This window comes from Ipomoea triloba, chromosome 3 (genome assembly GCF_003576645.1).
Source record: "Ipomoea triloba cultivar NCNSP0323 chromosome 3, ASM357664v1".
Lineage (NCBI taxonomy): Eukaryota > Viridiplantae > Streptophyta > Magnoliopsida > Solanales > Convolvulaceae > Ipomoea > Ipomoea triloba.
This window is the reverse complement of record NC_044918.1, coordinates 12,368,399-12,393,339: the sequence shown is the minus strand read 5'-3', so window position 1 is coordinate 12,393,339 and position 24,941 is coordinate 12,368,399. Positions and strand designations below refer to the sequence as shown.

The following is a 24,941-nucleotide window of genomic DNA, read 5'->3' as shown; positions in this document are numbered from 1 at the left end:
ACACAACTATTGTTGAGTTGGTTGCAGAGAACACATGAGTTCATTTACCGGGCCTGTCCACCAGCGTTGTCATTGGGGTTGAGGTTGTGAGAACCATGGCCATTGCTTGATCCAAGCCATGCCATTGCTTCAGTTTTATTGATAAGAAAGGTAAGTATTTTAGCTTGCTTGAGAGTTGATCATAGGCTCTCAATGAAAGCACCAATGGGTGGTAATAATGTTACCAGGTATGTTTGTAAGTAAACATAATTGTACTGCTTCAGAGTTTGAGTACCAATGGGCGTGTCCCCCTACTATCACAGGGCTCAGGTATTATAATAGACAATGGGTAATGATTACAAAGCACAATGGCCTCCTGATAACTACAACGATTCCTCCTAATAAGTGTCATGGCTCCTTAGTAATTGATATGAGGTTATCTCCCCCCACTCGCTGGCCCTTCATAACTCCTGCTTTTTGATGAGGTGGTGCTCTTAATAAGTGCATGGGCTCTGCATTAGTGCACCGCTCCACCAACTCTATGCTTGGCTCTAACTTTTACTATTTGACTACGCTAATTGGTTTGACTCCTCTAGACCAAGAGCGTTCAGGGTTGGGTGACATAAATCGTTTTCTTTGGTGTTCTTTATGCTATACATTTATATTTCCTTACCAAGCTTACCCTCAATATTTTTTCTTTTTACCAGTTATATTCTCACAATGTAAATTACAACCACAAGGAAACACATGTGTACATGTAATTTCAATAAATATATTTTAATTTAATAATAATTTTTAATTAATGAACATTGTGTATCTATTTTAATAGGGTCACACTTGTGTGAGACCGTCTCATGGATCCTTATTCGTGAGACGGGTCGGGTCGGGTCGAAGCAATATGCAAATGCCATACTTATATGATCAAATATAATACTAATCAAGAATACAATTTTTCTTACTTATAAGAGAAAAAGTAATACATTTTTCATAATAAGTAGTTTTTTGTTATTTATATGTGCAAATGTCATACTTATATGCTCAAATGTAATACTTGTAAATCGAAATGTAAAAGTATTGTATTTTCCCTTAAAAGTATTACATTTGTCCTTATAAGTAACAAAATTTTTATTCCTGATTAGTATTACATTTGAGCATATAAGTATGACATTTGTGCATATAAATATTACATTTGCATCTTGACCCGACCCGTCTCACGGTGAGACGGTCTCACACAAGTTTTTGCCAATGATCTTCTTATTTGAATATTTAACTTCTATTTTTATTTTAACTTTTTTTTTAAACTCAAATTTCACTTCTTCTTTATTTTTTTATTTTTTATTTTTTTTTGTGTAAAAGAGTTATGCTTTTCATTTGTATCTTATTTGATGTGGAATATATGCATCGATGACTTATTGTCAACAAATCATTTATGTGTCATTTATTATGCTATTTAATTAATGTTAAAATCTAATTGTAATATAAAAATTATATCTAAAAAAATTAATTGCATTTGCTAAAAGTTAACTCTAATCTTTTTGAAACACAATACCTACGAATTCAATGCATCTTTTAAAATTTATGCTAGACAATAATATTTCTTATCATCAAGAATTAAAATTTCATCTTCTAATATTTAATTTATAAGATTTATGTATTTATTTTGATCATTTAATTTTACTTTTTCTTGTTCATTGGACATTATTCAATTACACATGGTGCGTATTTACAACTAGTAATCTATATCTATATATATATAAAAACAAAATCCTCCAAAACGAAATCCTATTTCCCGCCCAAAATATTGTAATAATAAAATAATATTAAAAATACAATAATATTAAAATACGAAATCCTATAACATCAAAACATTGTTATGCATTAGGATTAGTACATTGTTATAATCTATATATATATATATATATATATATATATATAAACAAAATCCTCCAAAACGAAATCCTATTTTCCGCCCAAAATATTGTACATTAAAACAATAAAATAATATTAAAAGTACTATAATATTAAAACACGAAATCCTATAAAAAAAAAGAAAATGAAGCAATTGTAGGGTGACATTAGTTTGATAACTGCTTACTATTTACAACCACCATATGTAACCAAACTTACTCGGTAGTACAATGTCTCATTTCTGTCATGAAGTCGGTTTAAGATCCTCCATAGGACGATTGTTCTATGTTCCGCCAGGGTGTGGAGAGTTATACTATCTTAGATGTCTTTTAAATTTGGTACACGGACCTTTTAGCCATGAAGATATTCGCACTATTGCAGGAGTCATTCATAATTCGTTTAGGGATACGTGTTATGAATATGGATTATTATATGATGACAAGGAGTACATTGATGGCATTATTGACTCGAGTTACTGGCATCCGTGTATGCTTTGCGAAGGTTATTTGTTATGCTTCTCACTTCAAGTTCACTCAGTAAGCCAGAAGTAGTTTGGAATGCCGTTTGGGAATTTCTTGCCGAGGATGCACAGGTTCAACGTCGACGTGTCTTGCAAAATCCAGGTATATCGAGCTCCAATCTATTTATTCGACTTTTTTATTTGATTTTCATTATTTATAAATAAACTAATTTGTTATTTGTTTTTGTTTCTTTTATTTTTTTGCCTTTTAAGAGCTGATGTTATCGGATTCAGATAAAAAACAGTTTGCTCTGATGGAGTTGGAGAATTTGCTATCTTCGTGGGGAAAAAGCTTGAAAGACTTTTCGGAAATGCCAATTCCAGACGAAAATAGCATGGGTTTGAGTGAAAACATGTTGATAGCCGAAGAGTTGGTGTATGACAAGGAATCTTTGAAGACAGAGCATGAGACATTGGTAACACAATTGACCGATGAACAAAAGAATGTTTACGACTCGGTGATGAATGATATTGATTCAAATGGAGGTGGATTATTCTTTGTGTATGGTTACAGAGGAACAGGCAAGACGTTCGTGTGGAGAACGTTATCATCAAAGATAAGGAGCCGCGGTGATATTGTTCTAAATGTTGCTTCCAGTGGAATAGCATCTTTGTTGTTGCCAGGAGGCAGAACGGCACATTCCAGATTTGCTATACCACTTTCTTTGAACAAAGATTCCACGTGCAATATATCGCAAGGTAGTGACCTTGCTGAGCTTATAATAAGGAGCAAATTGATAATATGGGATGAAGCACTAATGACGCACAAATACTGTTTTGAGGCTTTGGACAAAAGCATGAGGGACATATTGAGGTTCGCCATACCGAGCGGCGATTTTAGACAGATCCAACCTGTTATTCCGAAAGCAACAAGACCAGAAGTTGTCGGAGCAACTATTAATTCTTCATACCTGTGGACAAATTGCAAGGTATTAAGGCTGACCAAGAACTTGAGACTACGGACCTTAGCTTCAGAGGAAGATAGACATACAGTTGATTGGTTTTCAAAATGGATTGCAGACATCGGAGATGGGATTGCAGGGGTTGTAAACAATGGTTCATCTGATATCGATATTCCGACAAGGTTTTTGTTGAAGTGTGGACACGATCCCATAGCAACTATAGTTGAGAGCACATTCCCAAGCTCGAGATATGGCATGCTTGATGAGTCGCAGCTAGAAGGCCGAGAGATCCTCTCGCCCACTTTAGATGTCGTTGATCAAATTAATCAGTACATGTGCGACATGAATACTGCAGAAGGACGAACATATTTAAGTTGTGACTCTTTGTGTAAGGCAGAATTAGGCGGTGAAAATCTATCAGAAGTGCCTCCTAAATTCTTAAATAGTTTGAGATTGTCGGGTCTTCCTAATCATTCATTGACATTAAAGGTCGGTGCACCTGTTATGTTATTGCGGAACATAGACCACTCTCTTGGTCTTTGTAACGGAACGCGGCTCATTATCACAAGATTGGCAGATCACATTGTCGAAGCAAGAATAGTTAATGGGACACATGAAGGGACCAAAGTTCTTATCCCCCGAATGTCTCTTAGTCCTTCTGATACGAGATTGCCCTTCAAGTTCCAGCGTAAACAATTCCCGTTGATGCTTGCATATGCCATGACTATAAACAAAAGCCAATGCCAAACACTAACTCACGTTGGGTTATTGCTAAAAAAAAACCGGTCTTTAGTCACAGTCAATTGTATGTAGCTTTCTCCCGAGTCAGTCATCCTAATGGCCTGAAGGTGTTAGCGGTAGGCGAGGATGGACAAGATTGTGTTGCGACTTCCAATGTCGTCTACAAAGAGGTTTTTAATAATGTGTAAATATAATCAATGATATTATGTTTTTTTTTTCAAAATGATAAAATTGCTATATATCTAGACAAAAAATATATCATCTATACAAATGAATTAGGATAACAATTCATTACTATAACTAAGTTGCCAGAGAACGAGCACATTGGGCCAATTTCTAAAAATTTCTAACAATGATCTATAAAATCTCTAAAGTTACAACACCGCATGCCTACATCTACACATTAGCTATTAATTTGAGCAATTATTTACTCGAATTCAAGCAATGGTAACATCAACAAACATAAATGACCCAACTCATATCTTCACTTGCACTATATAATATTTGATGTTATAATTTAAATAATTGTATATCCATTCAAATATTCTTAATATATTATAACAAACTCATTCCGTGCATTGCACGGGTGTAAATACTAGTAATAATAATAGTAATTCCTGATAGTTTTTGTGTGTGTTGTTTCATGTCTATTGAAACAACAAATGTAGTTAGACTACCTTGTGAGCACAATATTTCTAAAAACCAATTCAGAGGTCCTGAACATTTTATGCATGCAGGTATAAATTTTTTTATTTAGTGCATGGATAGAGACTTGAGTAGTTGATGCATAGCATTAATTATGTTATTTTCGTGTATGTACTATTTCTAATTAAACACTTGGGGATGGGAGATCAGCATGGAGTGGGAGGGTCAAATACACCAAATGAGTAGGTAAGAATACAATGTGAGGATATTATTAATGTACATTAGAACACATGCAATTCCAACCAGAATATTTGGAATAGTACATACATGTGGAGAGAGATTGGATTTAAGGAGGTTAAGGAACCAATATGGTGAATCAAGAGGCTCCAATCTCAATTTTACACCGTACCTATGATGTATTAGAAGATTGAAATTTTGGAGTTTATACTATAACCAATAAGACTCCTATTTGACAAGTGGATGCCTTGTAAATTCATTGGCTAATTAACATAGGTGACATGTGAGTAATGTGAAATTAGTGATTGACTCATTTAGGATATCAATAAGAAAAATACAACTTACACTTTTAAATTTTACTCCCAACCTTTACTCACTCTCACAAAATGTGGATGTTGACATTTTCTGTGAGACCCACATAATGAAGATAACTAATCACTCATTGTCACGTCAAGAACTAAGAGTGTGGGAGTAGAAAAATAAAGCACATATAGTAAAACTCTATCAATAATGTTGTTAAAATTAAATTCAGTATACTCTCCCCCCAAATCCTAATAGGATGAATTTTATGTATATGATAATTAGGCTAGGGACAAGTTTGAGCGTTAAAAATATTAGCCGACGATGGATTTTTCGTATGCCCGATTTGATCGAAAAAGTGGTCGGAAAGGATGTTTCCGACCACTTTTAGGGTATTTCTAACTACTTGTGAGAATCGAATCCGAATTATCCCTTGACTAGTCCATGTTCATTCTGAGAAGCACAAGTCACTTGTAAGAATTGAAATTGGATTATTCCAGAAATCATTCTCACAAAAAAAACTCATTTGCTACTTGAGCCACCTTTTAGATTATAGTTAACTTTTTGTTTCACTAGAGGAGTTGTTACTTTTCAATATCATGTTTGGTATAGGGAGAAAATTAAATAAGAGTTGAGCCCAATCACAATGAACTGTACTCGGCGACACACTTTCCTCTAGCTAGGCTTCAGTGTTTTGTGTGTTTATATTTAGCTTAATTAGCTTCTTTCATACAAATTAACGTTTTATTAGTCATTCTTACTACCAAGCATGGAGCACATCCCACTACTCATAAAGGTGGATATTTGGCTTAAAGTGGTTACCAAGAAAAGAAAAGAAAAGAAAAGATTCATGTCAATGAGTGCAATATGGGCGCAATGAGCTAAGGTTGCACCATTTGAGCCTCATCAATGGTGATGGTGATATCACTATAGATGATGAAGGTACTTGTAACTACGAAGATAATGATGAAACTAAATATTTGTATTTGTTGGTTGTTTCAATTTGTATCAAATATTAGAAGATAGATGAATATTTTTAAAAAAAAAATAAAAATGAGTAGAGATATGATATGTAAACATTTTTAAAAATATATATGTGTGTAAGAATTAAAGGATTATTGTTTGATTTGTTGTGTTTTATCTAATTAATTGTTATTAGAACTGAATAATCACCACAATTTCAGACCTCGCAAGCGTGAAGGCTTGCAAGGGATCACAATGGGAGCTGGATTGTTGGATTTTTCACAAAAATTGGTGTTACGACTAGCTTGTGGGCGGAGTTTTGGGGTCTCAAAGAAGGCTCCGATTGGCCAAGGAAAGAAAGAAGGTTTGGGAACTTGGTCATGAAGATGGATTCTATAGCGGCCATTAAAGTCCTAGCGGATGAGGGTGACAATAATAGTAATGATAGAGTCTAGTTCACATTGCAAGAGTCTAGTTTGAATTGGGAGTTTGGGCTCATGAGATTCTCTCATGTGCTAGGCGGGAGGGAGAGAGGGGAGGAGACTATGATAAGTACAAACTAGCCACGCAAGGCTTATCCAAACGCACCAAAAAAAAAAAAAAACCACAACTATTTAATAAATGAATGAACATATATTATTAATTTTTCCTTTTTACAACAATCACATTTACATGATATGTTCAATATTTTCAAATCAAGCACCCTATTCCAAACATTTACTCTAACTAACATCCAAAATTCTCATTCAAATAACAAAATTATAGTTAAGCTGATAAGGGATCAAAAGTATAAATCAAACTTATTTAGGGCTGATATGAAAATGAAAATTGAACATCTTGATGGCAATGTTACAACAAAATTTAACTACTGCTCAAAAAAACACACACAAAACAAAAGGAGCAGGAGAATATATAGTACATACAAATGACATATCAACCCCAGGCATCCATACAATGTAGTAAAACTACAAAGCTAGCAACAAATATCCAACTATACAACAACAACAGGTAATCAACTCTTTAGGTTCACTCATGAAAATAACCCAACACAATTTGATAAAATGTTAGCTGTTGAATCATGTACCAAACAATCTCATCCACACCAAACATTTTCTTTAAATTAAAAATTAGTAAATTATTTTTTGTTGTCATGGATAACTTTCATATTTATTATAGATAGATGTTTATTTAATTTTTTGTTTTTTTTTAAAAAAAAAAGGAAAAGAAAAGAAAGTGATAGTTGAGTGGAAAAGGCAAAATAGGAATACATTTCCCCAACTTTAAAAGACATGTGTGAGTGTAAGAAAGCAAGAAGGGGTCCAAGTGTTGCTCATTCAAATTTCATCAGGTCTTATCAATTATCATCTCTCTGGTTTCTGAATTTTTCTTCTTATTTCTTTGTTTTTATTTTATAGTGAATACTAAATAGGGTCTGATGTAATCCAGACCACACTTATTATTATTATTATTATTATTATTATTATTATTTCTCAGAATAATAAATTTATAATATTAGCAATTGAGAAAGTTTTATAAGTAGTAATTATAACATACATATATATATAAAATGGCCTTTATGAAAAATATATGAAAGCTAAAAGATACAGTAATCAGAATTGCTTTCGATGAAATTTGAATGCGAACTATAGGATAAATTTCTTTAGGAAAAAAGAAAAAGAAAAAGAAAAAAACAAATGATTTGTGGTGATAACATGTTGTCATATATATCCAATCTGGAAGGTCAAATCGATCAGAACATTCCTATTCCAGTATTCCAGTCCACATTGAATTTGAATGCATGCATATATAAGTGGTATTGGTATGCCAGCCAATCAACATGATGACAATAGGAAGCTGGTATCAAATCAACAAGGAACAAGCTAAGCTTAGCTTATCCCAAAGCCAATAAAAACCTGCATTTTCTAATCTACAACACAAGAAATAAATAAATAGAAAAGTGCTGCTGGGCTGCTTTTCAGTGGGCCATTCGGACCTAAAGTATCCGCTCTTCTGTGGGCCCACTTTAGCCCTGAGACACCCCAAACCATGCGTCATCATCATGTTTTCCTTATCATTCTAAAACCCTTTTAAGTTTAATCACATTATTCTTCTACTTTTTTTTTTTTTGACGCTTATTCGATCTCTTCGTAAATTTTATGGTTATCAGTATTACAGCCACTGTTCTTCATTTTATCTTCTTCTTTTTATTTCCGAAACAAAAATGATTATGAAGATTCTAGAATAGTATTATAAACAAGTAATAATAAGGATAGGATGGCGCAATTGGAAATTGAGATCCAATGAATAATTATGCGCATGGATGAGTTTCGGTGCAAATTTGTATATAATGTTTTCAATCAATACTCTCACCTCTCCTCTCATTATGCACTCTAATTCTCCAATTTCTTTTTCTTCTTCCTAAGTGTTAGCATTATAACCCTTTTGCTCACATAATTATATGGATCACGAGTGTAATGCGCAAGTCACGTTTTTTATACATACATTCTGTATAGGGACACAAGAGCTTTGTCAATCCACCACAAATCCTGTGTTTGAGCAAACGCTACAAGCTGATCAATTGCCTCTTCATGTTCACATGCATCGTCTCAAGAGACTCTTTGTTTGGTAATAGATACTCCATCCGTCCCATTTTATGTGTTTGATACAAAATTTATATATTTAGAAACTACACTAAAAATACTATTTTTTTAAGATACTAAAAATACTATTAAACACAAAAAAAATAAATTTAAAATAAGAAAAAAATAATAACAAAAAAAATAAACAAAGAAGAACGAGTTTGTTTGACCAATTAATAGTAAGACAGATAAAATAGAACAGAGGAAGTAAGATTTAAAATCAAAATATATAAGTAAATAATTAATTAATTAAAATATAAATAAATACAAATATATATTACACATTGAAATTTTATATTTATAATGCATTGACAATATTTTTTTATAGATAATAAATTTTATAATTATTGAAAGATTTAAATCTCAAATAACAAAAATAAACAAATAAACATGATAATGCATATCAAATCACATAAATTATAATACTCCGTACAATTTTATAAATGCTAATCAAACGAGTTATAGGTACATATAACATTTTTCAATACTAAATATTTAATTCAAATTTAATAAACATTATATTTATAAACTTTTGATTCAAACTTAAATAGAAAGCTGGAGTTGATATTTCCGGGCTCTGCCTTCAAACCCTTATTATTATGTACTAAGAGTTTTGTTCTCTTAACAGATGTCGCATGTTAAATGTAATTAAACTTATACCCTTTGACAGCATGGCTTTGTGCCGCAACATTTGGTTCCCTGGACTGACAAATGAATTACATTCCCCTCGATGTGCTTCTGAGCTATACCACATCTTGGCTGCAATGTCCATGCACTATATAACCTTTGTCCAGCTTCTTGACAAAAACCATTACTACTAAGATCCAACTGTTGCAGATGTTTTGCCATTTTGATAGCCGTCGAAAGCTCTTCAATCAACTCCCACTCTGAGTTGGAAGGATCCTGAGTAGTTGTCCCGGTTAGCTTATAAATTGAAGCACCCTCTTCTGCATCATCTTCACTGTCAGCAACTTCAAGTTGACTATAATCCATGTTCACTGTGCATATCTCTTGCTCAGAAGCTTCGACCTTGTGATGTATAGGTGGCTCAGATTTGGATTTCAAGCGATTGGTATATGTATGGATTTCATCAAAATGTGCATTTTCAGCAAGATTGAGCTCTTCCAAATGGCAGTTTTCTGATAGTCCTTTAAGTATCCCGAGTATGTTAACAAGCCCAAGTTGGCATTTGCACAGTATCAAAACTCTTAAGCAACATTGAGGATTGCTAAGCAATGATGCCAATTCATTACCACCCTGTATGCAGGAGTCTCTTAGATTTTCAACCATAAAAACAGAGCAATTAACAACTTTAAATCCCAATTTCTCACAGAATACATGCATTGCTATTGATGAAATTGGCATGTTCAATGTGCTTATAATGTGACACCTTTATGAAAATGTCTTTTGTACACATTGTGCTTATAACTCTAACTTTACACATTAATGTACCTAAATAAAATTTCTAATACCAAATGATTAATATTTGTTAAATCACTTTTAGTGTCAATTATCACAGAAGAATGTTGAACACAAAACTGTTATCCAGTGTGTGCACTGATATTATGCATGCAATTCACTTATACTTCAAAGCCACCATCTGAGAAGACCATAGAAGTTGTCATTCTCAGAGAATGGTTATTGGCTAACACAAAGGCCAATATATAAAAAGAGGGTAAAATGTTACCTCTTCCATTATGGGATTTCCTCCAAGATTCAGCTCAAGAATAGAACTCATGAGAGAAACTTCAATATTGAATCTTGCAATGTAGACAGAAGTTAATCCACAAGATGAGAGGTCAAGTGTCCCTGTTTCTCGAGTCTTCTCCGAGAATGATTCAAGAATCTTGAGTGCCCCATCCTGCAGAAACAATTATAGTTGTAGCAGAGTAAAGAATTTGCAAACAGTCCAGGGTCACTTGTCGAAGAAGGTACTTTTCAACACAATGCCACAACAAAGTAGTTAATTCACTCACATTTCCAATACTTGTACTTCCAAGTATCAAGTCTGACAAGCTAGTATTCTTAACAAGCTCACAGAGCTTATCCACCACAGGCTTGCTCAACTTTACTCCGCTCAAATTAAGTTCTTGAAAACTACAAATAAGCAGAATAAAAATTTCCACATGTCAATAGTAATAATTAGCCCTTTCCATCCATTAAAATGGGACTCAACTAACAAATAGATTTTTTTAAAAAATTACTTGTTCAAATTAGCAAGCTTGGCCAAGACATTAATCATCGCATTTCCAGACACTGGATGGTTGTATCCTGTTCAGTTGAGAATTAAAAGAATATCACATGCAATAAACAGCAATAAATTGAAAGAGAAATTTGTTTAGATTAAAAATAAAAAAATAAAAATAAATAAAAACTTTAGTTAATCATAGGTACCTAAACAAAGATGCGTGAGTGCAGATCCTGAATCCAGTGAATCAGCAACCTTTTGAACTGTTCTTGATGTGATGGAACATTGTTCTATGTTTAAACTATAAAGAGCTAAAGGGAAAAAAAAAATGTAAGAGACTCATAGATATCTAAACACAAATATTTATTCTCACTCAGTACTCAATTCAGCACTTGGATAAAACACAAGTGTGAAGCAGAGTATCAATCACACAAACACACTGTTCAACTTTCAAATGGAGGGAGAGAGACTTTTAAACCTTTGCACTTTTGCAAGATGGTTGAAAGGTAACATGCACATGCATCAGTCAAACGGTTCCTGGAGATATTAAGCACTTCCAGCCGACTATAGAGTACATGACACTCGCATACCTGTAGATTAAGAGGACAAAAATGTTATAATTTAGCAAGGAATTGGGGCATCCTGGAAATCAGACAAACCAGTCCCTCCAAGGCATTGCAACTTGATGTTCCCTGAAGTTGCAGTCTACTCACGTCTTAGATGACAACATTGTACTAACATTGTGACACACTAACACATGGACAAAGCACCACTTACAAGTGATAAGGATGCCAGTGCTGCCCTTAATACCAAAATTACAATTTTTTTTCTTTAACCCACCCTCTCAGGTACTGAAAACTTTCACTGAAATGAAAGAGAACCATGCTTAACTTGCCTAACCACAGTAGCTATACAATCCCCATATTCCCTGAATTACCCCACCATACTAGTGGGGCGTTTGGTTCGAACATGGGAATAGGAATCAAGTACTTGATAATTGGAATGGGTTTTAGTAAAAGTATTTTGCATGCTTAGTAGTAGACTAGAATTGGAATCATTACCAATATTATTGTTTGGATATATATAATCCTATAATCGGAATAAAGGGTTTTAAAATAAAGTTACAAAAAAACAAGGCAATTGATCCTAATATGCTAACATAAAAAACACAGAAAAAATCCAAAGCGTTGTGGTAAAAACACACAGGAGTGAGGAGGCAGCGATGAATTGAGGAGGGGATAACTGGATAAGATTTAATAATGGGAATGATACCTTAATTTAATTAGGTAACGTGTTTTTTAATTAATGGGGTATTCAAATCCTATACCTGTGTTTTTAAAATAAGTCAACCAAACAATACGTATGACTTTTATTCCAATTCCTTGTGTCAAAACCCATGAACCAAACACACCCTAAGTTGACACAGGAAATTACATTCAGACTCTAAAAAACCTGATTGTGCAGCCTACCATAGGTAATCACTCTTACTAGATTTTCACTCGGTTTAGATTAAAACAGACCACCCGCACAATGGCATCCCAACAGTGTTATGTTGCAAATGTAGAGAGCATTCAGAGCAAAAAGATCTACTAGCCTAAGCTACTCAATTGAATAAAACACAGGAAAACCAGCCTCACCCTCACACAAGACACAAATGCACAATGCCACATTAACTACAAGTGAGCAGTGGACAAACCATAACTGCTTGGCAACTTACGAAAGTGAGAACCAAACACTTGGGCATGATCTAGGACACAACCATCAAGATCTAAAACCAACTCAATCAAAAAGGTGAAGTCAATAGCAAACCCAAATAAAAAGACACCAACTACCTAGGCATGCTGCAGACATGCCCAGAACAACCTAGGGTGTGCCATGTGCATGCTCAGAAACTGCCCCAACCTTGCATGCCCAGCACATGCCTCGGTTCCCATCCCACAACACAGTTAAGTCTCTCCACACCCAAGTCAGTTGCCAAGAGCCATGCCTATCATCTCAAACCAAGGGCTGGACACCACCAACATGCCAAAGGATTTGGCACACTGGTTGTGCCACAGTTTCAGCACCCTGTAGATGAATCTCAGGCCAAACTCACACCCCCTCATACAAGCCAAAACAAAACCCAGTCTTTCAAAATCTACAAAGTTCTCATGTCAAAGAAGGTTGACAGCAGCACTCGAGTCCAATCCTAAGGATCTAACACTTGTCCACAGTACAACATCCTACAGTATGCTACCACTTCTCTCCCTTTCAGCCTTTCTCTTGCAGAGTTAAGTTACTATATTCCTTCCCCATGTATTCTAACAATCATGAACACAAATAATTACTGCCCTTCATTTTCAAACATTTTCCAAAGCACCTGACTTCGTTGTGGCAAATCCAGTCCTTGGATTCAAAGTGACACCTTAGTTGAAATATTGAACAATTCATTAAACATAAAAGACAAACATGGAGTTCAAACCTGAAATAAAGCAGTTGGACCAAATCGATTGCAATGCAAATCCAAGGCCAGACCACCATAACTTTGATGTGATGAGGTAAATACTTTTTTAAGCTTCTCCATTGTTCCATTGCCTATAAAATTGATACAAACATTTGACCAAATGAAAAAGATGATTTTTTTTGGTATATAAAAATTTTAGATAATCTAACTAAACCTGAAGAGCAAAAGAAGGTATATATCTTGCTCTAATGTGAAAGGAGAGCAATTATTAATTATCACTACTCATTACCTAACAGATTGTGCGAAAGGTCTAGAGAAGCAACTGTCTGGTGCTTATTTAAAGCATTCACTAACGGCGCCACTGATATATCTTGCAATTCACAGCCAGATACAACTATCTCATCCTCTGACACCTGATAAATGAGGGACACCAAAGAAAGCAATTAGAACATAGTTTCTCCAAGCAAGTTTCTAGGCATCACATAATTGAAAGTTCTTTAAAAGGTTACTTCTTTTATTGATATACAATAATATACACAAACTCACTCACCTCTTGATTATACAATTTCTTGAGAACTTTCATGTTGGGTGACTCAGATAACTCCTTACAGCAATCAGTATAAAGTTTCACCAAAGGCTTAGGTACCCAAACTGCTCATAATACAGTTAGACCTCTATGAGAAATTAGAATATGAAGCATCTTTGCAGAAAACAATCATAGAATATGCAAAAAACAAGCAGATATTTGTGTGTAAAATGAAACTACCATCCTCAACTCAAAAGTCAAAACCAACCCACATTTCTTCGCTTCATAGGTATGCTACATTGATTAGCTGCCTAAAATAGATTGATTTAGGCCTCACTTTCATCAATGTGTTTTGTTATAAATTAGATTCAGAACTATCATCTACCTGTTTATAACATATAAGGCTCATGTAAATATGTAATGGCATTAATGTCATCTCAAAAGGACAAAAAAAGAAAAAAGGATTCTCAGATGGAAATATCAAGTGGAACAGCAAAAGGTAAAGCTTCCTCAGGCTTGGCCGCTTGGGCTTCTACAAGGCAACCAAGCATACTCTGCCTATTAATTCAATGCTAGTGCAGGAATACATGTAGATACTCCATAATATTTATCTTACCTTCACATTTCAAGACTTCCAAACAATGCATTTTCAGATTAATATTGATTGATTGCTAAAAATTACGGAGTAATAGCCAGAAATTCACACATGGAACTAAGTTGCCAAAATTATCAATTAGGATGGTTAAATAATTAAAGAAAGATAATGACAGAAAATATTAGAAAAGGAAAAGAAAATAAAAAGACTGATGAGGATGAGAAAGATTATTACCACCAAGTGAAACTTCAATGCAGCTTTTTCTGTTGATGTGATCATCTAGAATATCAATTGCCTCAAAGGATTCCAGAATCCTCCCTTCATATTTCACATGTTGAATAACTGGAACTAGGCCTGATGAGGCAATTCAATGTGGATTAGTAGTAATTAAGCTTTTCAATGTTTAATGATAAACTTCAGTGAATTATAATGGAGTGAGACTATGAGGGAGAATGCACTTGTATTGCTATTTCCTCTTTTTGTAGTTTTTTTAAAATACAACTTCAACTAGCTTCATTTTTCTCGTTTAGAAGTGGATGAAGGCAGGTTCAAAATTTCACAGCATTTTTTTTCTTTTCCAATAAGTAACAGCATTTTCCGATATAACAAACAGTTAAATAACTTTATGCAACATAGAACAGATGCATAAACTAAGATGCATAGACAGTGAAAACAATCACTTTGCATTTTATTAGAAAGGGGAACTATTGTACTACCTACAAGGCTGTAATTGGAATTGTCAAATCAGCACTAATGTAGAAATAGTTAGGACACAATATTCATTTGTCAATACCTAAAATAGGAAATAAACAAACTTAACTGATTCCATAACTGGGAACTTATGGCCTACCTTTTGATCTCTTCTCAGCAGGCAGTTGTAAGTAGTACATACATGCCACTTCAATCTTCATCTGTTCTATGCTGAGATCAGAACCAACAATACACGAGTCTTGTTCTATATGGATATAGTCTTCACCAATTTTAACAAGAATATGTTTCTGCAATTAGGTTAGCAAATCAAGGAAAATTTAGCAAATATCTGAGGCAGCAATTGAATTAGTTGAATTCTTCAAGTAAACAAAGCATGAATTAATGGAGCCTTTTTACAAATAATTTGACAAACTTGTAGGATTTACTGGACCTTGAAATGATAATTACAGTAACATGACAACAAATGGAAAGTGTAAATTTCATTTCTTTACAAAATAAATCCTGATGTGGCATATATAATGGGATAACATCTCTAATGAATTTCTGCACCACACATGCACAATATAACATAGTCAGTTTATCACAGATACAATGTTTCAGAAACATGATAATTAGGTCCTTTTTTTAATATATATATATATATATATATATATCATCAAAATAAAGAAGAAAAGACCATGCAAGGGCCTGTACCACATAAATGCAAAGTGAAATCAAACCACATATATTTCAATGCTCATGTAATTTCCATAATTGCAAGTTGATTTAGATAAAGATCATGGTATGGAATTGTTGGCATTTTTTAATTGCACTTACACAATGCTCATCACCACAAACATTACTAGCATGTAGTGCTTTGCCATTGGCACTAAAATTGGAATTTTCAACAGCTCTGTGTGGACTTGAAAATCTGATATCTTTTTTATCCTTTGGATCTAATCTTGAAGTTCTGGATTTTTCAGAACAGGTGCTTTCTTCAAAGTTGATAGCTGCACAAGCACTGATTTTACATTTTGAGGCTACTGGTGAGGCATCCTGACACAGGAGAGGGAGAGAGAGGAGAGAGAAAGCAATGCTCAGTAGCCACTAGTACAAGTAAATAATGCCTATAACTTATGGTTAAGTATGTTACCACTTGGACCTCATGAGTGTGATTACACTGCTTTTTCCCAATTTTAACTGCATAATACCAAAATATTGTGTTAATGTTCCATTGAAGTGATACAAGCAGGCCAACAAAAAAGATGGCGACCAACTTACAATCATCTGATGTTGCAACATCTTCAACAGCAAACTTGTGGAACATATCATGGGAGGAAAAAGCATGATTATCTTCAGCACCTGGATTGACAATCCCTCCAGAGCAATGAACCTCATCATTTTCATCTTCATCATCAGAAAGAATAATGCGGGTACGTTTACGACTGATTGTCTCTGTCTGACTACTACTTGATTTGGATAAGCTTCTAGGTGAACATTCAGGTGGCTTGGTACGGGCTACACTAGTAGGTTTCAGCTTAGCAAGCTTTTTATTAGGATCAAGCAATGATGTCAAGGGTAAATTTTCATATGAATGATCAGCAGTGGCATGAAATTCTGATTTTTGATCACCAAATTCACTTTTTGTTGGTGAAAAACTCATATCTGACTCACCATCAGGTGACTGGTCAGCATCTGTTTCAGTTTCAGAACACAAGTCCCCTGCAAGATCTGGCACTCCAAGATCTTTGCTTTGTGACTGCTTTAATTTGTCAATTGACAACTGTAGCCTCCTGCATGTGAACATCTTTATCATAATGTAGAGTCGTAGACAACTCCATATTTGTTTGAGCCTTTGAGGAATGCAAATAACTGAATTATGACTACAAGAATGGCTAACATGAAATATCAGGGAAAAAAAACAAGCATTGAATGCTTAATATTGTTAAGAAAGACATGCTAGTGAAAGAAATGTTAGAGCTATTGTTAATGAGAGCAGAATGCATTAAAAGAATTCATATATATAATCTGAACCTGGCTTCTTCAACATTATCAAATCTGATCATTTGGCTATAGTGCATGTTTTCTAGAGCAGCCAACTGAGTAGCAGGCTTGTTTGCTTTAACAGAAATACTGGAACAAAAAGAAAAAGGTAATGTTATGAGCAGAGAGCCAAGTATTAAGAGGATCTTGTACATAAAGTAGTAAACTATAAAGTAAATACATCACAGCTTGATTAGAATAATTTCAGCAGTAACTATGTCTTAAATGTGGAGTTATTGAACAGCTACACCTAAGAGCATCCACATCAGTATAGTTTTTGGGAGGGTTTTTGCAGAGCAAAATAGGAAAGAGAGTGAAGAGGGAGAAGGGGGCAGAGGAAAGGGGGGGGTTAACAACTGACAAAAAAGCAAAATAGTAGTAGTAGTAGTAATAATAATAATAATAAATTCGTATTTATGTGCCCACTGCGGGAACAATTGGGGGATTTTTTTTTGCGGGCCCCACAAAAAAACTTATCACTCATCAAAGACCCCAAATCTTCTCTCTCCTATTTCTCTCACCTCCACCTAAGTCCAATGTCCATGTCCCACAAAAAACTCCTAAAAATCTACTGATGGAGATGCCCTAAGGATGTAAACCTTGACATTGCATATCAACCAAATTGGAACATGAAACAAACAAGCAAGTATACTCGCCTATAACCCTCTTTGTAAGCAGCCAAAGCAGATGCCCAGTCACCTTTAGAATCAAAAGTATTTCCAATGCTGATTTTTGCCAGTGCTTGTCCCTGAAACCACTACCAGTTATAACTAAGATATTCTGAAATTCTGAGGCACACTTTATACTAGTTAAAGTTCAAACTACACTCAGGAAGTGCAAGAGCTTTTGGATCCCCACCTCTATTATTCATTTAGAAATTTTACATAGAAATGCCAAAAGTGCTCATATTATTTGTCATCAAAAAATTTAAGTGTAGAGGTTCAGATAACACAAAGGTACCTCCAGGTTGCCAATTAACTTGTATTTTTCCAAGCTCTTTGTGTACCATTTCAGAGCCTTATCAAACTTCCGGAGCTTATGATATGACTCTCCAATGGCAAGAAACGAATCACCCAACTTCTCTGTGTCATACAGCTGGCTTGCTATTTTCTTTTTTTTCTTGGCATATGCATGATACTAAGCACAAGAATTCAAATATCAAGTTACATAACTTTAACAGATTAATTAAATGAAAAAGTCAAGAAGAAAATAAATAGTCATTTTTGGGTAGAAGATTAGTGTTATAATTTAGATGATTTACACCTTTTTCATATTTTAATGACATAGGCCATCAACCCTAACACATCTGACAAAATAACTAAAAAAACAATTGAGGTACTTCTCATTAAGTAGCTCAAAAAAGGGGAAAAAATACATTTGCAACAAAGACTCAGTTTGGTTTATATGTGTGAATTTTGTATTGGAATCAAGAAAAAATGACTTAGTGGAAAAAATTCTCATTCATGTAAAGGGTAAGGAAAGCAATGAAATCCTTTTTTGAATAGACTTCTTATAGCATCACATAGCTGATTTTTTCATTTAAAAAGCAAATCAAAAACTTTATTTAAAAATAAAATAAAATAAAATGCTAAAGTAGCCATACTTTCATCCAAGCAAAGATAATGCTGGCTTTCTCAATGAGATGATCAAGAGATGAATATTGTTGCAGTAAGCACTTTCTCTCACCATCGGTCCCTCTCGCCATTTCCATTTTCCTTACCATCTTCTTTAGAACCTGTTCTTCTTTTTCCATTTCAGCCCTTACCTTGAGTGCTTCCCTTACTGTTTGCATGTTTTGATTTATTTGATCAATCAGAGCATCCTCATCTTCCATTGACTTAGCTAATTGAAGAGCCTTGTTGTAACAAGTCATAGCCTCATCATACCTTTGAACCCTGTAATGCAGCTCGCCAAGATTTATATATCCCTTAGCCTCCCCTTGGCAGTGTCCAATTTTGTTACAGATTACAATATCCTTCCGAATATGCTCTCTTGCTTTGTCCCATTTCCTTAGTTCTGTGTAAACATTTCCAAGGTTATGGTGAAGCCTACTTCGCCCATCATCATTCTCACTCAACTCTTCCTCATCACAGATCTCTAGTCCCTTCAAAAGAAATTTTTTGGCTTCCTCCAAGTTATCAAGATCCATTTCAAGCATTCCTAGATTATTATGTGCATCAATGTACTCCTTTACAAATGAAAACCTTTCAGATAACTGACTGTGCTTCAGTGTTTGAGCAAGTTCCATTGCCAACTTGAAATACTTCTTAGCATTTTTCAGCGAGCAATGGTCATCATCAGACTTTAAGAACATTTCATGGTATGTTCTCCCTAGTTGAGTAGTTGCCCTTTGTTGTTCAATAAGATTATTTTCATCCTTAGCAAGATCTAAATGTTTTTTCTGCCAACAGAAATAGAAAAAAGACTTTTTAAGATCTGAAAAAATGAAAGCTACGGAGTATTAAATTTAGCTGCAATTACAGTTGATGTGAAGTCCAGAAGTAATATTAATTTAAGAATCTGATGCCCCTTCAATAACCAAGATAGTAAACACCAAATCCAAAAGAACAAATACAAGCAGAGAAAAAGTATAACTAAACGCATAAAAATCCAGGGCCTAAACTACTGCTGGTCCATATTTACGCTATAAGCACACAGGCCGGCGGATCACTTTCTGGAGATAAGGATGGAAGAACAAATAAAAATGAAATTATAAGTATACCTGATAAACCAAGGCGTGTTCGTAATCCTGAAGGCGGAGATAGACTTCACCGAGCGACTGACATGAAGGGAGCAGTTGCTTCTCTGGCAAGTACTTAATAGAGATGTCATAGTCGATGCGGAGCCACCTTAGTGCCTTGATGTACTCTCCTCGGTTCTTGAGGATGTCGCCTATCACATTCGCCCACCTTGCCTCCTCCTGGCGGTTGCCCTCCGCTTTGGCGTGCTGGTACGCCCTCTTCGCCGCGACCAGCTGCTGATTACCATCGCCCTTTCCCATCAGATTGAAGATCAAACACGCCTTCTAGTTAGGGAGATTTTGATGAAAATTGAGTTTTAGGGTTTGATTTCTGGGGTTTCTCTTTATCTGTGATTTTGTTATGGCGGGTTTAAACCCAACCGAGTGCTTTTCTATTCAAAATTAAGGATACCAAACTCCCGCCAAATTTGTTACATGGAATTCTTTTATCCTCCTTCTCAGTTACGGCAAATTATGGTCCATACACTTTCTCAGTCAACCAAGGTTCAAAATGGGTTCACTTACTTTTATGAGTTAGAATAATGTATATTATGTATTAGAATAATGAAATTTTTGAGATAAGATAGTATTTTATGAGTTATAATAATGTACATTATGCTTTAAAATAATATACATTATTAGTTATAAAAATATATGTTACAGTGGGTCGCGTGAAAAAAATTACATGAAATAACGTTTGATAGGGATGATTTCCCGACCTACTTTCTCGGTCTAAATTAATTACCAGTCTATATTCGTGGGCCGCCCCTCATCCGTTGTCTGTTCGTATTGATCGGTCCGGGCGAGGAAGCCGACCTTCGATTGGTCGGTGGCATCAAAGCACTAAGAATTCTTCGCCAGGCCCTTAGTGGCCGGATAGTCCGGTCTTCTTCAAAGTGTTCACCTTGGGAGTTGCGTACCATCTAATGATTTACACCGCCTTACAGACCAATGCATGCTCACCACGCGTACGTCATGCCAGCATGCCGCTGGTCTGACACTAGAGCTGTCAATACGGGTTGGCCCGTTACGGGTTGACTTCATACGGGTTGGGATTTTCCTAACCCAACCCGTAGTTTACGGGCTAACGGGCTAAACGGGCCAGCCCGTTAGCCCGTATTTAAAAAAAATTAAATATGTTTTTGAAGACCACAATTTCACAAACCAGTGTAACCATGGTCTTCCTCTTCCACCATTCCACCTCTGGTTTCCTTCTCTCCCTCCCCAGTCTCCACCGCCGTTTCTCTCCTCTCTCGGTTTTGTTTGAGTGGTGAAGCAGATTAGAACTTAGAAGCGATGGGCGACGATGGAAGACTGGAAGTGACCAACGATTGTCTTTGTCTTCTAATCTTCTTCTTCCCTCCCTTCTCCGTTCTTTCTTCTTCGTCTTCTTCTTCCCTTCCTTCTCCGTTCTTTCTTCCGGCAAGGAAACCTAAGCGATCGACGTCGCGGTGGCGGATGGCGTGGCCAGAAAATGGAGTAACAACTTCGCGAACCATGGACTTCGGAGATGTAATCGTCGGCCAGAAAATCAACAACAACTGGCCGCGAACTCGCGAATCGCGATCGAGGAGCAGGGCTGGTCGCCTGGGCTTGATCGCCGTCGCCGTCGCGGAGCAGGGGCTGGTCAAGTGGTCGTCGTTGCTGTCGCGGTGACTCCAGTGAAACTCGCTGGTCGGCAGCTTCGCAGTGCTAGTTGATTTTGAAACACTGGAAGGGAATTAGGGATTTAGGAGTTTTGATTTTGCTTGCCATTTTGCCAACTGCTAGTTGTAATCTGTATAAGAGTATAAGACTTTTAATTTTTATTTTTTTAATATATATATATATATATATATATATATATATATATATATATATATATATATATATATATATATATATATATATATATACGGGTTACTCGGGTTCAGCCCGTATTTAATACGGGCTAAACGGGCCGGATCGAATACGGGACGGGTTGGGATTTCTCTGACCAACCCGTTCAAAAACACGGGTAAACGGGTCCAACCCGACGGATTGAGCCCGTTTTGACAGCTCTACTTGGCACCTGTGTAACACCCCAATTTTTACACCTTAAATTTATTACAAAATTACTAATAATATATTGCGGAAGCTTATACATCTAACCAAAAGAAAATGGGTGTTACCGCCACGCTTAGGTATCTTTCCTATACCCAAACGCTAAGGCTAAACTTACAACATCAAATAACAATCCAAAGTCTAACTTACTACATATGAAAATAATTAATACAACGGGGTACTCTCAAAATGCTAAAACTTCCAGATGTCTATTCTAAGATAGACTAAAGTCATCCTCAACTTCCATCTTATTCATGTTCACCTGCAAAAATCATTAAACACAAAAACAAAACAAAGGGGTGTATATCCCAAAATTAGCATAAGCTAAGTAAATTCCATTTCACCCCCTAAAATATAGGCTTGGATATTATATTTTCAAAATCTCATCTTCTTTTCCAAAATCGTATATATATAATTTATTTCATAATCTTTCATAATAATATACTTTTTCAAAATAATGTGGAGATATAATTTTCTTCCAAAAATAACATATTTATCAAGGAGGATTAAATACATAGTGGAGAGTCTTTAAGCTCTCTACATAACCACCACTAGGTATCATAAGCCAAACCGAAATCAAATTGGGGGATTCAACCCACACCAATACTCAAATTTCATAATTCATAAACCAAATTGGGGGATTCAACCCACACCAATACTCAAATTTCATAATTCATAAACCAAATTGGGGGATTCAACCCACACCAATATCAATCAATCAATTTTTCATCATGACTACAATTCCAAAGGTAAGTTGTGAGATTTCCGGCTCACACCGGCACCAATATCAGTATCCTCCAAGACCAAATATGTACATATAATTTCCAAAAATACATCATTTCTTCATAAATCGATTTTCTCCAATATTTCTCAAATAATATATTTTTCTCCACATATAAATTCATAAAATAATTTCATAGTACGGATATATATATATATATATATCACATCAAAATTTTCCAAGCCAAGTATTTACTCAACACACGGATTTGACCCGTAAAAATCAATTCTTGATATTTCAAGAATCATCATACACAATATGCAAATGTACTTGTGATCACATGGACATTATAATGCACATAAGTTTGCAAAACACATAATTTTCATAGCATATCATAGTCATATACGAATATACATATATATGGGGTAAATAATAATTTTAGTAAACATGAAATCTTATCCTTGTAGACCAAAATCTTCTCAAAAGAAACTACCCAAAACATTCAAACTTAAGCTAGGATTCAAACCCCTCCCCTCTCACTTAAACCTTAAAGCCATTTCCATCAACCTACTGCCACCTTTGTGTTCAAAAACACATTCGAGTCTTAATATAGCTAAACTCAGAATGGAAATATTTTGCTATGAAAAACAAGAAAACTTACTTAATAACCAATACTTTCACTTCATCACTTCTTCTCCCACACTATACTGATTTCTCTCCTCACTTCTCCTGATTTTTCCTCCCCACACAACCCATCTATTTATAGGCAAAAGGGAAAGGAAGACAAATCTTGAAGAGAAAGACATATGGGATAAGAATGAAGAAACTTGGAGATCAAGTCTCTATTTATAGCAACTCTAAATTAATTTAATATAAGCATGTGGTGAAGGGAGTTGCCAAGTGTCAAATTCATGTGGTAACTCAAGGAAAATATCTTTGGCTAGACTGTTAAGGGTTAAAACAGATATAATTACGGTAGGAAATAATTTAGGTAGGGGTAAATTCGAAACCAAAATTATCCCAAACTCAATTCTAACCTTAATTTCTAAAATCGGGCAATGTTCGGTACATCGCGAAATACAGCGATGCTACGGTCGAAATAAATTTTCACTGTTACGGGCTAATTTAATTAATTAGGAAATTCAAGGTTAATGGTATGGTGCCTAATAACCCACTTCCTAGGACAATCGGGACAGAACACATACTCCTAAAAATTTTTACGGTAGAAAAATTAGAGAATTATAAATGGGCCAAAAAAATTGGGCTAAAGTTAGGTTCAGAACATTACGAAATAATCACATTTGGGCTTAGGGATTTAAGTAGTAAAAAATAAGTTGACCCAATGCCCATAACAAAATAGTTAGATTTATATAAAATAATAATAATAATCCCTTTTTGAAAATATTTATAATAATGTTAGGAAAATACGGGGTATTACAACCNAACGCTAAGGCTAAACTTACAACATCAAATAACAATCCAAAGTCTAACTTACTACATATGAAAATAATTAATACAACGGGGTACTCTCAAAATGCTAAAACTTCCAGATGTCTATTCTAAGATAGACTAAAGTCATCCTCAACTTCCATCTTATTCATGTTCACCTGCAAAAATCATTAAACACAAAAACAAAACAAAGGGGTGTATATCCCAAAATTAGCATAAGCTAAGTAAATTCCATTTCACCCCCTAAAATATAGGCTTGGATATTATATTTTCAAAATCTCATCTTCTTTTCCAAAATCGTATATATATAATTTATTTCATAATCTTTCATAATAATATACTTTTTCAAAATAATGTGGAGATATAATTTTCTTCCAAAAATAACATATTTATCAAGGAGGATTAAATACATAGTGGAGAGTCTTTAAGCTCTCTACATAACCACCACTAGGTATCATAAGCCAAACCGAAATCAAATTGGGGGATTCAACCCACACCAATACTCAAATTTCATAATTCATAAACCAAATTGGGGGATTCAACCCACACCAATATCAATCAATCAATTTTTCATCATGACTACAATTCCAAAGGTAAGTTGTGAGATTTCCGGCTCACACCGGCACCAAT

The 24,941-nt window shown here is 34.9% G+C and overlaps 2 protein-coding genes across 3 annotated transcripts; one reads left to right on the top strand and one right to left on the bottom strand.

The window, feature by feature from the left end:
* Positions 1 to 204: 204 nt before the first annotated feature.
* Positions 205 to 4,238, top strand: LOC116012920. Its single transcript, XM_031252589.1, has 4 exons — positions 205 to 227; positions 2,389 to 2,510; positions 2,621 to 3,181; positions 4,093 to 4,238. Exons 1-4 carry the CDS (start codon positions 205 to 207, stop codon positions 4,236 to 4,238), a joined length of 852 nt encoding a protein of 283 aa, XP_031108449.1.
* A 4,993-nt stretch (positions 4,239 to 9,231) lies between these two features.
* LOC116013460 (protein TONSOKU) lies at positions 9,232 to 20,422 on the bottom strand. Of its 2 annotated transcripts, none has more exons than XM_031253232.1 (19): positions 20,042 to 20,422; positions 18,923 to 19,720; positions 18,280 to 18,456; positions 17,976 to 18,067; positions 17,311 to 17,409; positions 16,558 to 17,129; positions 16,430 to 16,476; positions 16,114 to 16,332; positions 15,437 to 15,584; positions 14,821 to 14,940; positions 14,016 to 14,116; positions 13,755 to 13,878; positions 13,484 to 13,596; positions 11,501 to 11,612; positions 11,229 to 11,333; positions 11,039 to 11,105; positions 10,811 to 10,931; positions 10,522 to 10,695; positions 9,232 to 10,091 (listed from the first exon to the last, which is right to left on the bottom strand). In XM_031253232.1, the coding sequence occupies exons 1-19, from the start codon at positions 20,318 to 20,320 to the stop codon at positions 9,489 to 9,491; spliced, it is 4,071 nt and encodes a 1,356-aa protein (XP_031109092.1). In that variant the 5' UTR covers positions 20,321 to 20,422; the 3' UTR covers positions 9,232 to 9,488. The 2 variants fall into 2 exon arrangements, with proteins under 2 accessions (XP_031109092.1, XP_031109093.1); XM_031253233.1 differs by having other exon boundaries at positions 16,558 to 17,069.
* Positions 20,423 to 24,941: the final 4,519 nt, after the last annotated feature.

Bases quoted from the DNA above. Each gene is read 5' to 3' on its own strand.
- LOC116012920 (XM_031252589.1), top strand. From the start codon at position 205: ATGGGTGGTAATAATGTTACCAG. The intron at 228-2,388 runs GTATGTTTGTAA...TGCTTTGCGAAG, and splicing joins GGTGGTAATAATGTTACCAG to GTTATTTGTTATGCTTCTCA. The intron at 3,182-4,092 runs GTTTTGAGGCTT...CTAAAAAAAAAC, and splicing joins ACTAATGACGCACAAATACT to CGGTCTTTAGTCACAGTCAA.
- LOC116013460 (XM_031253232.1), bottom strand. From the start codon at position 20,320: ATGGGAAAGGGCGATGGTAATCAGCAGCTGGTCGCGGCGAAGAGGGCG. The intron at 14,941-15,436 runs GTAGGCCATAAG...TTGCCTCATCAG, and splicing joins TGCTGAGAAGAGATCAAAAG to GCCTAGTTCCAGTTATTCAA. The intron at 11,334-11,500 runs GTTTAAAAGTCT...TTTTCCCTTTAG, and splicing joins CATCTTGCAAAAGTGCAAAG to CTCTTTATAGTTTAAACATA.